General features: G+C 34.4%; 2 protein-coding genes across 2 annotated transcripts; one reads left to right on the top strand and one right to left on the bottom strand.

Moving 5' to 3' along the window:
- The first annotated feature begins 592 nt into the window (after positions 1–592).
- On the top strand, positions 593–5,061 carry LOC144573504 (N2,N2-dimethylguanosine tRNA methyltransferase). Its single transcript, XM_078323288.1, has 7 exons — positions 593–1,098; positions 1,979–2,191; positions 2,435–2,635; positions 2,891–2,990; positions 3,497–3,688; positions 4,130–4,192; positions 4,894–5,061. The coding sequence occupies exons 1-7, from the start codon at positions 677–679 to the stop codon at positions 4,993–4,995; spliced, it is 1,293 nt and encodes a 430-aa protein (XP_078179414.1). The 5' UTR covers positions 593–676; the 3' UTR covers positions 4,996–5,061.
- A 732-nt stretch (positions 5,062–5,793) lies between these two features.
- Positions 5,794–8,349, bottom strand: LOC144573505 (superoxide dismutase [Mn], mitochondrial-like). The gene is made up of 6 exons (XM_078323289.1): positions 8,010–8,349; positions 7,225–7,271; positions 6,989–7,114; positions 6,662–6,718; positions 6,306–6,383; positions 5,794–6,022 (listed from the first exon to the last, which is right to left on the bottom strand). The coding sequence occupies exons 1-6, from the start codon at positions 8,296–8,298 to the stop codon at positions 5,930–5,932; spliced, it is 690 nt and encodes a 229-aa protein (XP_078179415.1). The 5' UTR covers positions 8,299–8,349; the 3' UTR covers positions 5,794–5,929.
- Between the last annotated feature and the right edge of the window lie 7,885 nt (positions 8,350–16,234).

Genomic DNA, 16,234 nt, shown 5'->3' with positions numbered 1-16,234 from the left:
GTTCTGGGTGTGTCTGTTTTCTTAAAATATTGCCATTAAACATTTTTAAAATTAAGATAAATAAATTCCAAATAAAACAGGATCGCACTAGTTTTTTCAAGTATCCCTCGGTACTGCACGTTTCTGAGGAAATCTCAACGGAGCAACTTTTTTTTTGGTCTGTTTAAAATGAAATTTGTAACAGATTACAATGAAACAGAGGACTAGCATTTGATCTAGTGATAAAAATACATAACTTCTGTGAATAAAATCATGAATTCAAAATTCACACAGTAGAGAAATTCTCTTAATTATAAATAAAATTTTGAAAAACAAATAATAGGCTGGACCTCCACCTTTTCCTTCTAAACAAAAAAAATTACAATAAATAATTCAAATCTCATCCCACCGGGTTGGGTATCTGATTGGATCTGAATTCAGATTCTTCAGCCACGTCAAAAAAGTGAAGGTTATATTTTCTTATCATTATTAGTAGTGGAAGGCCCACATTATAACATTAATATTCAGGGCCGTTATGTATACGGGCCGATACTGGGCTTCAAATGTACCTTATTTTTTATTTGTTCCTTGGGCTTCAATAGGTTTCAAAAATCAAGCCCGAAATCCTCTCAACTGATAAGCCACACCTCGCCGCATCTCAACCTTCTCTTCTCTTCTCTTCCTCGCGTCCCGCGCAATGACAACCCTTTTTCTCTGCTCGCCACATCGAACTCTGACTCCTCTTTCCTTCTCTCCCCTCTCTAAATCCCTTCAACTACCTCCTCCTCGATGCCAAATGCAAACTCAAGCCCTAATCGAAGCTCAATCAACCGCCTCCACTAGCGAATCCGAGCGAGGCGTCGAGTTTACAACCGGCGACCTCTTCTACCGCCGGGAGAGCGCCACCGCTCGTGACCTTGCCGTACTCTCGGCTTCCGTTTCACAACGCCATCTTGGGAGAGGTCTCAGAGTACTAGATGCCATGTGCGGTTGCGCAGTACGCTCCGTCAGGTACCTGTCGCAAGGTGGTGCTGATTTTGTATGGGCTAATGATGCCTTTGAGGGATGTCGACCTCGAATTCTCGCTAACCTCTCCTCGGCTGTGCCACGGTTCAGTAGGTAACACTGCCACAACCAACTTCTACATTTAGTTTCTACATTTTTACAAGATAACCGTTTGGCTTGGGTTTTAGAGTAGAGGTACTAATTGAGTCCGGATCCCCTACAGTAACTATCTTTGGGTTTTGGATTGGGACCATGACCATCCGATTTGAATCCGTCGCTCGAGATTGTTGCGCGATTTGAATTCATCTCTCGGGATGTGTGCGCTCCACTTTGGATAGATTATCACGGATTCAAATCAGACGGTCCCGATTTAAAACTCAAAGATTGGGTTACTTCACTGGATCTGAATTCGTACTAATTTGCCAAGTCAAATAATTATCAATTATTGGACTTTTACTGACAAATATAGTAGAGTGGAGTTGCGAGTTTGTATGGGAGAACTTCAGAATCTATTTGGCATCTTTCTAGAAATTTTTAATAAAACAAATGTACTGACAAATTTTGAAAATAGAAAATGGTGGCCAATTCACTTCTGTTTGGATATCCCCATATTTTGGCTCTTATAATTAGATTTTAACTTTTTTTCTTCTATCCCTCTGTGTTTGACTAATATTATAAAATTTTGTTTACCCATATCCATGTGTACTTTGTTTGAACCAACAGAGAGCATCTATTTTTTTCTATATGAACTGATGTTATTACAGTTGAATGTGTTTCCCATATCGTGCCTGGAAAAATCCTGAATTTGATAAAAAGATTGGTGGTCTTGTGTGAACATTGCATTTTATTAGGTACTTGCACAGGGAAATAATTAATTATGCACAGATCTGAGTAGTGTTATGCCTTTCGGGGTCAGGTTTATATGACCCGTGCACGATTATTTGTTCCTGGTAGGTTCTGGTAGGAGCTAACATTCTTAGCCCATTTGCTGTAGAGATGTGAGGAGGTGGGTGATCACACATTTCCATGCAAATAGGTTGTTTACTGAGTGTTATCTCCAGAAAGAGTTCTTTGATTTGGTAGATATTGATTCTTTCGGTGGTGATACATCATTTTTGAGGTCAGCTCTTTGTGTTGTCAAGATTGGTGGGTTACTGTATCTCACCTCAACAGATGGAAGGTCGTCAGGTGGTCATAGGCCTAGCCGGTATGATACAGATTCCTTTCTTTGTTTTGTGGATATTTACTTAACCTGTCTTTTCTTTTGAGCAATTACAAGTTTCGCCACATACTACCTGTGGAAAATCCTATGAATTAAGTATGCAGTATATGGAACAGTCATTGGCACACTTCTTTTGTTCAATTAGAAAAATCTATTGACAATTATAACTTTCTAAGCAAAACAGAAGAGTTAACTTTTTGTGTACATAAGAGCTTGATTTGCTTATAGTTCTTTGGCGTCATATGGGGCATATGTTCGACCAATGCCATTTTCGAATGAGATTGGTTTGCGCATGCTTATAGGTGGGGCCATGCGTGAAGCTTCTGCTTTGGGGTATCACGTATCTCCTGTTTTCTCATATTACTCCTACCATGGACCCGTCTTTAGAGTAATGCTACAACTGGGCAAGGGGAAGGATGATGATATCAGGTGAGAAATTATTCATCCATTTATTTGTTTCAACTGTCCTAAAACTATATTCCAAATTTTCCTTGGTTTCCATTTGTACTCATAAGATTTTTTCATGGAAACCTATGCTAATTTATTATATGTTTTCAACCTCAATTGCAATTTGCATCTTACCATCCAAAATATCGTAAAAAGGATATATATTATGCATGTGCGAATGGATGCAATGAAGATCATTAACATGTAGTATTTTTTTATGATTTTTTTGTGTGGAAGCCAATATGGATTCATAGGTTACTGCAACAAATGTGGACATTCACAAACATTTAGTTGGGACGAACTTGGCCAGATTTCATGCCCTTGTGGTAGCAAAAAGGTATACCTCACAATTAAGTATACAGTTGGACCAAATGGTTTTCTATGCAAAGTACTCTCAGCAGCAGCATTTCACTATGTTTTCAAATTACACCATGCGTTACTCATATTTGTGACTGACACTCTACCAATTTTTTGAGTAATTTGCACATGGCAATAAGCCTATAACTAAAGAGCCGCCTTACCATATCAACTGATTGAATTGCTTCATAAACAAACTTTTCTTGTATTCAAATCCAACACGTGAATCAACTTGGCCTGATTTTGTGGGGGAATGTGGACTTACCAATGGCAGGGGCAAGACTTCTGTTTTTTCATAGAACATATGCTTTCTTTACCCTACTAACAGTTGGCCTTAGTTGCAATTATAAACACAAAAAGGTGTTACTTGCTAATGTGAGAAAAAATGTTTATTTGCAAAAGCAGAAAAATATCTAGTGTAATTTCCTGCAAACCCTATTACATTACAAATGGTTTTTTTATTATTCTCGTTGATGTGTTATACAGGTAGTGGTATCAGGTCCCCTATGGACGGGTCCGCTTCACAATGCAGAAAATGTAGGTGAAATGTTGGAGTTAGCAAGGGAGTGGGGATGGGCATACACTAACAGCAAAAATGATGATTTGGATAAACTTCTTAACTTGATGATTGACGAATGCGACCCCCTGTTGCCACCTGGATACATCAAAGTTGATGAGGTCATGTCATTTTAATCTCATCTCTCTAACGTTTATATTTTATTTTAGGAAGATAGAATTCTCTTGATGCCACACATGGACTGCCTAAGCTTGGTATTGTTAGATCAGACAATAATGTATCATGTGGTGCAGTCACTGGCGGAATCTCAGATATTATCTTCTTTTGTGTTTATCTTGGGCTATTGTGTATATTAAGGCTGAACATAGTTAGCTGGGTTTTATTAGCATAGTTACCAAGCCCTGTTACCAATTTACTGGTTAGTATGGTGCTGTACCTGGCAGGTCATGTCCAGTCTAGACTTGCCAGAATTGCAATCTTGTTTTGCCGCATTTGTTCTTTTAAGTCAAACAAAATTTTAATTTCGCTATATTATTTTTTATGAGAACCTGTAGATATATTTTTAATATGCTATTGACAGTACCACCAAATCAAAATTATAGATTGCCAGAAGAGCTAAGGTCAACTCTCCTCCCGTGAGCACACTGATCCATGCATTGCAAGCGGTAACATTTTTCCCTCTTTTTATATGCAAATTTTCTCCTAAACATTTTATAGACTATATAACACTGTATTATTATTTTTTAATAAGAACAACTGTGCTGTTGTGTGTCAGAAAATTTGTTCAGGTCATACTGAGATTAAAGCTAGTTGGGTGTTAGATTTTAGAGGATCAAATGCTGCTACTTTTCTGCTGCATGATACTCATTTTTACTTTGGCATAAATAATTCATAGTTAAAATTGCAAACAGCAGACCTGAACATTGACCTTGGTCTACATCACCAGCAAAAGTGCATTTACATGAAAAATATATTAATTTACATTGCATTAGGATTAAAAAAATATAAATTTAGATTTCATTTGTACAAGCTCAAAAGGTGAAAAAAAATCTGTGCATTCTACTAGTTGCAATAAACTTCTGATGTTTTGCGTTTTTGGTCTCGAATAGAAGAAACTATAAATCTTACAATTCTTAAACTTAAATGCATTACTTGTGAATCATGTACAATGAAATCAATGATCACATATCTCCAATGGAAATATGGATGTTGAATTAATAATACCAAGTGAATGGTGTGTGCGCAATGGGACAAAAAAGTGGGCATTTGACCCTAAATTTAGTGCTTTTTTCCTCTTTTAATAATTGCTGTTGAAACCAAACATGCTTGCTTTAACAATTCTTTTCTCTCCCTCTATATTAACCAGGAAGGTTATGCTGCTTCTCGGTCTCATGTTGAACCCAATGCAATCAAAACCAACTGCCCTATGGCCTCGTGTATTAATTTTGTTTTGAAAATTAGAACATGAGGATTTCTTATCACAATTTTTACTTGCCATTGATATTAAATTTTGGAAGCAATGGAATATCGTTTTCCATTATGAAGTTTTACTTGTCCAAAAGAAATTGTGAGAGAATTTTCATAACACAAGTTTTATCTCGTGAGAAAGAAATTGGTACAAGTGACATGGAAATGGATTAGCCTATTTTGTTAGTATTTTGAACAAAAAAATAACGGAATGACTTGATTGGAACAAACAAAATGTTTAATAGCTACATAGGAACAAATAAAACTTGAGTGATCAATTTATGGCAAATACTAAAACAAATACATTTTAGTGACTTTCGGCGAAATTTAATTGTGGTGTTGCTGTGAGACGGAATTTTCACAGCAGAATGAGCTTAATTTTGTATTGCAGCGCTTCTTACAGATGTGACTTTCTGAACCAGTGCTGTAGCTTTCTTGTCATTTCTATCTGGGTTTTAATGTTGGTACATTTATGCAACACATCCAACTACCTCGGGCAGTCGTGAAACTAACTTTCTTCACAGGGATAGGGATGGTACACTGTCAAAATTCAATGGTTTTGCTGTTGTGATCTTCTCCAGTAGTTGGCATTGATTAGTATTCATTCTAGTGTCTAGGATGACTGGTTCTGTAATAAAATAGACGAGGTAATGGCTATGTTCATCTCAAACACTACCTATACAACCAAGATGGACCTCATACAGGGGTGACTAATAAATAGTTTGATGGATTTCCTGTGCTTCCAACTCTCAGCTTTTAGTACATGTCACTCTAGTGGTCTTGAGCTCAGTTAAAGCGCCAAGAAACATGTTCCGATCATACACAAGACAAACATAATAAAAATAAAAGCACAGTAATGATAAGTATTGTGTTCGAATTATAAACAAAGCTTAAGCTGCAGTAGCTTAATTTTATTTGATCTACTCTCATAAAGATCAAGCACATTCTTTGTCAAAAACTTCACCGGCATATTTCCAACTTATGACCTTCCAGATGTTGGTGAGATAGTCCGGTCTAACATTTTTATACTGCATTCAAAGTAAAATTTATTTATTTGTTGCAGAATTAACCGCATTCCCAAAAATCATTCCTCAACTTTGCAATTAAGCACCAATCGTTTTATTAGATTATTTGCAAACTATTATAATAAATGCAACTTACATAACAGAAAAATGACTATAATAGCATATACTCTTTTGCTTGACTGCAGTTATGAGAAATGTTGGAAAGTACTTGCACTGTAAGTAACATATTGGGGCTGATTTGATATAGTAGAAAAGAAAAAGAAGACGACAGAAAAAGAAAACTTGCCTGTAGGTAGTAGGCATGCTCCCACACATCTATACCCAGCAAAGGTACCAAGTGTGCTCCTTTGGTTACTAAAGCGTCCTGTTACAAAATTGAAAAGAACTTCAGAAATAACGCAGTTGATAAATTAAAAAATTACCAGCATTTTTGGTTCTAGGTCACTCACACAATCATTACTAGAACATACACTGAAAAGGAAAACATTCTACATTTAAGGGAAAACATGTGATGTTCTACAACACAGAACATGTCAACAGAAACTTCATTGATGTATTGTACTAATATATGTATTTAATCTATTTATTTCATTGACATTCTTCAGTTCCTAATTCAAAATTTTGAACCATGAAAAGCTTTACCTGATTAGGAGTGGTTTCAACCTTCAGTATCTTCTGCTCCTTATCTAGTGCCAACCACTGTAAAAGTAAACACAAAAATGTTAGAACAAATTATGATATTAACCATTACCGTGAAACCTAATTTATAAAAACAACCGTCATAAAATTCACGATTTTAAAGATCTTCTCCGCAAAGCAATTTGGAAGCATCTCTTTATGAATGACAGAACACGCTGCAGAGCTCTTAAACTTGAGTATTTAGTTTCTCATGAATGACAAAGCTACAACTTCAATAGTTTTGAATAAAATTTGACACTTTATATACTTTAATCTAAAAAAAAAACTCACCACCCATCCAGATCCTTGCAAAGCGGCTCCTTCAGAGTTCATTTTCTTTACAAGTGCCTCCATTGAACCAAAATCTTTATCTATAGCCCAACCAAGTTCCCCATGAGGTGAATCACCACCACCTTCCTGTTAACACAAAGAAGAGAGAGAGAGAAATAGAGAGTTAATGTACAGTTTTATATATTCCACAACAAAATATTGATTGTGTAAAGAAGGGGTCTGAAATAGATACTTACACCGACTGGCTTGAGGTTTTGCCAAAAAATTGAATGGTTCACATGACCTGAAAGAGTACCCTGATTAGTTAGTATTTTCCATAGGGGCTTGTCAAATAAGAGTTGCTACACTATTTCTGTATTTCAGGTTGATAAGTAAGAGAGAGCTAACCACATTCTTTATTTGAAATTTTTAATCTTATTTATTGTAATGAGCTACAATCTTTACAGAGAAATGGATAAGAAAAACCAAGTTCAAGATACTTTTGTTGCCCCAGTATCTGAAATTCTGAATTGACCTGTCATTTTAGCACACCTCTATAAAGAAACTATACCATAAATTTGCAATTGTTCATTCTACAAACCAATACTAACCATAGTCACAAGATTCGCGAATTATACCCAAATAATTCATTTTTTGGATGATGCCGAACCGAACGCTAAATTATTCGGTTGACCAAACTTTCACCGAATTAAACACGAATAATTCATGAATTTTACGATTTTTTTCCGAATTTTACGAATTATTCGCAAATTTTTCCAGTATTTCTGTTTTGTTTTTTTTTTTTTTTTTTGCTCTCTTAAAGGACTGAGATTTCTGATCCGGATACTTCCGAATCATTCCCGAATTATACCAGAATTATTCCCGAATCACGAATTTTTAACCTCGCCGAACCGAACCCGAATAATTCATTTGTCACTATGATACTAACAAGTGTCTGCGATCAACTGCATAGGTACTCATCCTCTAAAATTCTAAGAAAAAAAAAAAGAAAAAAAGCGAAATAGTTTCTTAAAAATTGAACCTCCGCCGTTGAACTTGAGAGCGCTCTGGAGTTGAACGACAGCTGGAGCGTCTCCCTTGGAAACGGCGGATTCGAGCTGCTCGAGGGCCTTATTGTAATTTGTAACATAGGTCTGGTGGTGCTTTTGATGGTGGAGCCGCATGATCTCTCCGCTGATGGCAGGTTCCAAGGCGCCATAGTCGTACGGGAGGTCGGGTAGAGTGACAGTCGTCAAGCTCCGGTAATGGCGGAGAGCCGGAGTTAGGGTTTGGGCTAGGGTTTTTCTAGAGGCGACGAATCTGACAGCCATCGTTTATTTTTCTTCACTCTGCTCGTCTCGATCCAGATCGAACAGAAAGGAAATACCTCGTCACCACTCTTCTGGATTAAAGAAATGTAAGTATTGTATGTAACAATCTTTATTGTTCTTTCTCTGTGGTGAGTAACTGCGCAAAATGGTTGTTTCAATTTCAAACTCTTGTCATAAGATATCTTGATAGTCGGTACACAATTGATTTTAAAGAATTCGATAACAGAAAATCAGAAGAATATTAGCCTTGAAAGGGTCATGATTGTTAGAAGAAAAATATAGGCCGTCTCTGAACAGGCCTTGAAGATCTGGGCCTAGAAAAATTTATAGTGCGAAGTTTTCTTTCTATTTTTGTTTTCTTTCGGTTTCCAATTTTCTAGTAATCTGGTCACTATTGAAGTATTGATGTATAACCAAAGTATATCAGATAAAATATAATTTTTCGGCTCTACTATACCAAAATATTGTAGTCCAACCAAAGTGTTTTTCCACCACATTATTGATTTTATTTCACAATCCTACCTTTTGCAAAACGAAATCCGAAACCATGAGAAAGGGGAGATACCACAATTGACTAGGAAAAAGTTCTAAAGTTGTTGTATCCAAAGATTAAGAGTTCGATTCCTCCTCACGACTTCGCAGCTTCTGTGAAGGTTTTAAAAAAAAAAAAAAATCTGAAACCATAGTCCTACACCTACAATAACTACCTGAAGTTCTCAAATTATATTATCAAAACATTTTTATTTGAATGACAAGCTTCATGATTTTTACAAATTAATTATATTTTTCTTCTAAAACTTTAGAAGTTTAATATACTTATATACATTATAATAAGAAAATTATTCCTGAATTATACTTTATTATACATAAATCATAAATTTAAATTTCACCGAACTATATTTAAATTCCGGGCATGATCACTATGCTTAAAGCAATCTAAACCAGACCAACAAGGACAGAAAAGGAGAAAGGAGTCACATAATAGAGGCATGGGCAGTTAAGAGTAATATATAGTTCGGCAGTTAGAATCAAAGAGTTTGTTAGAATCAGTAGCTAGTTAGTTAGCAATATTGTTAGGAAGTGTTGACTGATCAAAGCAATTAGTTAGTATGCTTAACAGAGTGGTTAGATAGTTAACAATAATGTAAATCACCTATATATATATATAAAGGTGTGCACAGTACACTTGTAAGTTGTAAAGAAATCAATATCGCAAATACAATTTCATTCTCTCTTTCTCAAATCCTTTAGTCCATTTTCTAAGTCGCCAGAAATAAGTTACCGAAATACTTGTAAATCAAGGTTCGGTTCGGATATCGTTCGGGTCCCTCTTAAGTTCACTGGTTTTAAAGTATAAGAAATTGTTGACCAAATTTGCTCCGCTTGTTTAATTTGATGCTTGTCTTTTCCTAAAATTTATCTAGACTATTTTTTAGGATAGTTTTTTAAAAATTTAATATTTCTAAAAAAAATATTCCAATTAAGTTTTAAAAAGAAGAATATTAATCTAACCCATATAGGATGTAATTAATGCAAATCTTCTAAATATATGTGGCGGGTCCCCAAGGAATGGCAGGGGTGATTATCTTTCCAACCCATATAGGATGTAATTAATGCAAATCATCTAAATATATCTGGCGGCTCTCCAAGGAATGACAGGGGTGATTATCTTTCCAAAAGAATAGAGCAATTCTTCTAAACATAGATGATTGAAATTTATTTCCTTAGTTGATTATAGGTGCTGTTATTTTAGTTTAAATAGAGGAGCCGTGTATGTAGAAAAATATAATAGAAAAACAAAAGAAAAGAGGAAAAATAAAATCTTACTGTGTAACTCTATTTTGTGATGAAATAATAACAAAAGGGTGGGAAGGGAGATTCAAGGGAGTGCTTGTATTTGTGTTCTTGTTCATATCTTAAAAAATCACCGTACAAAACTAGATGCTAATGCTGAAAAATGTGTGTTTTTGGGTTTCTGTTCATTTAAAAAAGGATATAAATGTTTCAACCCATCAACTCGAAAATTCCACACCTCCATGGATGTAACCTTTTTTGAAAATGAATTTTTCTTTGATAAAACCCAGTTTTTGGGCCAGGGGGAGACTGATACAAGTGACCAAAATCTGTTTTTTCTAAACCTACCAAATATAGGTCCATCTCTTCCTAATCTGAATTCCATGCCTAATCTGAATTCGGATCCAAAAACAAATCCAGAACCAAATTTCCTTCCTAATCCGAATTCTCTGCCTAATCCAGAACCAAATTCCCTTCCTAATCTGAATACTTTGCCTAATTCAGAACCAAATTCCCTTCCTAATCTGAATTCTCTACCTAATTTGAGGTCCAATCCAGAATCGAATTCTACTGCAGAACCGATCAGAAATCTCATATCCAGATCGGATCACAATGACCTTGAACTCGGGTCATCCTCCTCAGGTATGAACTCAGGTTTGGATTTATGGATTGACTTAAATGAATTCGATTTGCATGAGCGGAATGAAGAAATAATACAGTCCCAACCCGATGAGCCAATATCTCTAGAGGAGGATCCTCAGGTATGTGTTTCTCAACCAAGATTTAAATTACCACCTCGTATAACTAGGGGACAACCACCAAAGAGGTATATACAAGAGATTGGTTCAAGTGAGAGCATAAGATATCCCATTGCTAATTATACCAGTACTATAAATCTTATAAAACCATTGAGAGCCTTTGTAAATCAATTAGCTGCTGTTACAGTTCCTAATAAACTAGAAGAAGCCTTGAAGGATAAAAGGTGGGTTCAAGCAATGGAATCTGAGATGAATGCCCTTAAGAAAAATTGTACCTGGGAACTAGTAGATCTACCAAAAGGAAAAAACACGGTGGGATGTAAGTGGGTCTACACCATTAAATATAATGAAAAAGGGGAGATTGATAGATATAAAGCACGATTAATTGCTAAGGGGTATACACAAGTTTATGGGATTGATTTTCAGGAAACCTTCTCACCTGTAGCAAAACTAAATACTGTGCAAGTTATCTTATCTCTTGCAGCAAATTTTGACTGGCCTTTACATCAATTTGATGTGAAGAATGCATTCTTACATGGTGATCTAGAAGAAGATATCTATATGGATATGCCACCAGGATACAAAAATCATGAATCAAGACCTAAAGTGTGCAAACTCAAGAAGGCGATGTATGGACTCAAGCAATCACCCAGAGCATGGTTTGGAAGATTTTGCATGGCAATGAAAAGCTATGACTAACAGCAGGGAGATTCAGATCACACAATGTTCTTCAAGAAAACGGGAGGTAAAATTACAATTTTGATAATTTATGTTGATGACATGATTATTACTGGAGATGATGATAGTGAGATTGAGAAACTTGAGAAAAAATTAAGCAAGGAGTTCGAGATGAAAAACTTGGGTGGTTTAAAATATTTTTTGGGTATAGAAGTTTCTCGTAATAAAATGGGTATCTCTCTATCTCAGAGGAAATACATCCTTGATCTCCTAACTGAAGTTGGTATGCTTGATTGCAAACCCGCAGACACACCAATGGTCCAAAATATGAAACTTAGTGATGATCCTAACCAAGTACCTACCAATAAAGAACGATACCAGAGGTTAATAGGAAAATTGATATATTTGTCACATACCCGGCCTGACATAGCTTATGCAGTGGGAGTTGTGAGTCAGTTCATGCATGACCCAAAGGAAGAACACATGGAGGCTGCGATGAGGATTATCAGGTATCTCAAAGGAAATCCAGGTAAGGGCATAACATTTGGAAGACATGGACATGTCAACATTGAGGGTTATACTGATGCTGACTGGGCTGGCAATATTGTTGATCGTAAATCTACAGCTGGGTACTTTACATTTGTTGGTGGTAATTTAGTAACTTGGAGAAGTAAAAAACAAAATGTAGTGACACTTTCAAGCGCTGAAGCAGAGTTTCGGGGCATGGTAAAAGGCATTTGTGAGCTTCTATGGTTAAAGAAACTAGTCACTGAACTTGGTTTCGGACCAGAAATCCCAATGAAATTATTTTGTGACAACAAGGCTGCAATTGACATCTCCCATAATCCGGTGCAACATGATAGAACTAAGCATATCGAGGTAGATCGACATTTTATTAAAAAAAAACTTGATTCTAACATTATTTTGTTGCCGTTTGTAAGGTCACATGAACAGGTTGCAGATATTCTCACCAAAGCAGTTGCTAGTAAAGATTTCAACACGGCTCTCGAAAAACTAATGATGAAGGATATCTATGTGTCACAGTGAGGGGGAGTATCAAATCCAGCACTATGACATGTTGTAATATTTAAGATCTACAAAAGGAGGAAAGAAGAATATTAATCTAACCCATATAGGATGTAATTAATGCAAATCTTCTAAATATATGTGGCGGGTCTCCAAGGAATGGCAGGGGTGATTATCTTTCCAACCCATATAGGATGTAATTAATGCAAATCATCTAAATATATCTAGCGGCTCTCCAAGGAATGGCAGGGGTGATTATCTTTCCAAAAGAATAAAGCAATTCTTCTAAACATAGATGATTGAAATTTATTTCCTTAGTTGATTATAGGTGCTGTTATTTTAGTTTAAATAGAGGAGCCGTGTATGTAGAAAAATATAATAGAAAAACAAAAGAAAAGAGGAAAAATAAAATCTTACTGTGTAACTCTATTTTGTGATGAAATAATAACAAAAGGGTGGGAAGGGAGATTCAAGGGAGTGCTTGTGTTCTTGTTTCACAATTCTAATTTTATCATTTTTTTTTTTTTTTTTTTTTACCGAGCCAACAAGATTTTTCTCTATTCCACCACAATTTTTTTGTGCTTAATAAGCCTTATGTATATTACATAACTTCTCTACTTTGTAGATTTCGAATCCATAACCTTTCACATAAAATTTATGTCTTAAGCCTTCTCTTTTTAGATTATTTGATTGGATGGTAGTACTAATTTATAACCATTCCATATAGCTGTGTAAAATCGGACGCTGTAGACCTTTTCATGAAGGCACTAATTTATTGGAAAATTGATTGGTTTGGGTATCTTTGCATGATATTCGTGTTTTTGGACCTCTACTGATCTGACCTGCCATTGATGATATGGCATGTATTGTTTCAATTGGAAAGTTAGTTTCGTACTAATTTGCACAAAGAAATAGTCCACAAGCAATGAAGGATATTAATCACGTTATTATTGATTCCGTTATGACATGTTTATAGAGGGGCGAACCATTTAATTTCTTTCTTTCACTCTTGGATTTTGAATTTTTATGGAAATTAATTTATACGTCAGAACTTATTAACTGTCTTCCTAGCTATTTGCGCCCCTTCTTGAATTTTGATTCATAAATATGGTTAAATTTATGGTTAAAATTATAATAATTTTTTTAAATTATAATTGGTAATTATGATTAGAAATTATAACAATGAAAATTACAAGTCAAAGTATTACTTTGTATCTAGTACTCTATTAGTTAATGGATTTGCGACGTGACTCGTGTGTCGTATGATGTGTCTTCCTTTGACCGGAAATGACATGTCAGGCAAACTGACCCGATCACAAACGTACCAATTTTCCCAATATATTGTTTATTTATTTTGCAATAGTTTATTATTTTTAGCATCTTTTTCATTTTTTTTCCTCTAAACTAACTTAAAATCTGAATAAGAAAAAATAAGCGTGGCCAATCACGTCACGTGTTCACAACGAGACCACAATAACGTAATCATTTCATGACATACATGATATCCTCTATTTTAATCACTTCATACGAAAAACAAAATTTTGATCACGTATCATTACATAACATGACTAAGTCGTGACATGTTAATCATATCACATCATATTTTTCCTTCACTGCATAAAAGAAACTTTCAAAATATCAAAAATATAATAAACAAAAAATGAAAGATCAATAATCATTAACACTAGGCATAGAATGCTAATAAAAACCATTAGACGAATAAGCAGGTTGCATGTGCCTGTGTGGTATAAATTAAATTAACTGTGGCAAAAACAAGTATCTGCTTTTTGTATATATATTATTGTTTAAATGATGTTCATGATACCGCATACACACGCTAACTAAATCATTGGAGCATGCATGCAACTTAATTTTGAACAACATATATAGGTGCATTTATTTTCCAAGTAACAGATTCATGCAAAAATATGGACAGTCACTAAGTAGGTACTACTAATGTAAACCACACAAATATATTATATAGAGTAGAACTAGGGTGTTCTTAAGTTCACCAAGTCTTTTGGTGAACTCAAGTCTAAAATCCATCGAATCAGCTTCAAACGACAAATCTCAACCGTTGAAACCTATCTACCTTACGAGTGATATGTCTACATGTAAAAAAAAAAAAATTAAATTAAATTTGCATAGAGTCAAGTGGTAAAAAAAATTAAAAAAGTGAATGAATTAAAATTGATTTATTAACCTTCTAATTTTGACCGCTAGCTTGACTTTATACTAAATTAATTCGAATATTTAAAATTTTCTCATGTAAATATATCACTCATAAGATAGGTGGGTTTCAACAGTTTGGATTAGTCATTTGAAGCCGATTCAATAGGTTTTAAACTTGAGTTCACCAAGGGACTTGGTGAACTTAAGAACACCCTAGTTCTACTCCTGATTTTATATATATGTGTATAACCAATGGCGAAATAAAAAAATTGTTACAAGAAAAGTACTGAATTTGATTAAAAAAAATAGCAAAATATATGTAATTAATGAAGTATATTTGTTGCTTGATTTTTTTTTTTTTTCAAATCTTTCATTAATAAGTGAATAATGCAAGTATATAGTTTTTTTTCTTTTTCTTTTGAAATAGAAAAAAATACACTAAAAAGGGACAATTATGGAAGAATAGTATTGAAATGTTTGAATTCTCAATCACTTTTACAAAAAAAAAAAAAAAAAAATGGGAGTGGGGAGTTAACATTTTTGTTTTTAAAGTAGAGACATTTTTTTCCGCCTCCAAATTCACCAACATTTCATTCATTTGTCTTTTAATTTTAATCGTTTATTATTAAGTTGACTACAATTAAAGCTAGAACACCGTTTTATTTTTGCTGTAGAGATATCATACGCTAACTAATTTTCTCCAAATTCACCAACATTTCATTCATTTGTCACTTATTTTTAATTGTTATTATTAAGTTGACTTAAATTAAAGCTAGAGGTTTATTTTTGCTGGAGAGATATCATACGCTCACTTTAATTTCTCATACAGTTGACTTTTTGCTATTTATTGTCGTTTAGTTCTAATTAGCATTTTATTTTATTTTTTAGATAGTAATTAGCATTTAATTTGAATTTGACAGATACAAACCTTGCAAGGATAATAATTAAAGAGATGATAAAGAATAGTTCTTCCTATTATGTAGAAAGGGATAATAATTTTATGAGAATTATTTTTTGAAAGTTAGTGATTTTAACGTCTACTAATAATTCGATTGCTAAAGAAAGTATTTATTACGATTCAAGTGACTCTAATTTTTAAATTTACTCATTTATTATCATAAAATCTTCTAATTACTCTAACCTACTCCAATCACCCTTAATCACTCATTAAATTTCTAGGTCTACTCTTCTAATTCTATTTATATACACTCATAATCACTCTAATACCTTAATTCCCATCTCGCTTCACGATCGGATCCGCTCTTTCGGTTGCATCCAGGGGCAGACCCATGATTTTCGTCAGGGGGGCAAGAAAATATCAAATCGGGTTTAAATAGCTCATCGAGTTTAAACCCATTAACTAATTAGGTACTCGATAAAAAACAATGCTTTAACTTATACTTTCCAATACTCTGACTTGTAATTTTTGATTCTCCAACCTATAATTCTAATTACCAATCATAATTCAAAAAATTTATTTTAGTTTTAATTCTTAATTTAACTCGAAT

The sequence above is a fragment of the Carex rostrata genome, chromosome 21, assembly GCF_964058835.1.
Source record: "Carex rostrata chromosome 21, lpCarRost1.2, whole genome shotgun sequence".
Classification (NCBI taxonomy): Eukaryota; Viridiplantae; Streptophyta; class Magnoliopsida; order Poales; family Cyperaceae; genus Carex; species Carex rostrata.
This window is presented reverse-complemented; position numbering and strand designations above follow the sequence as displayed.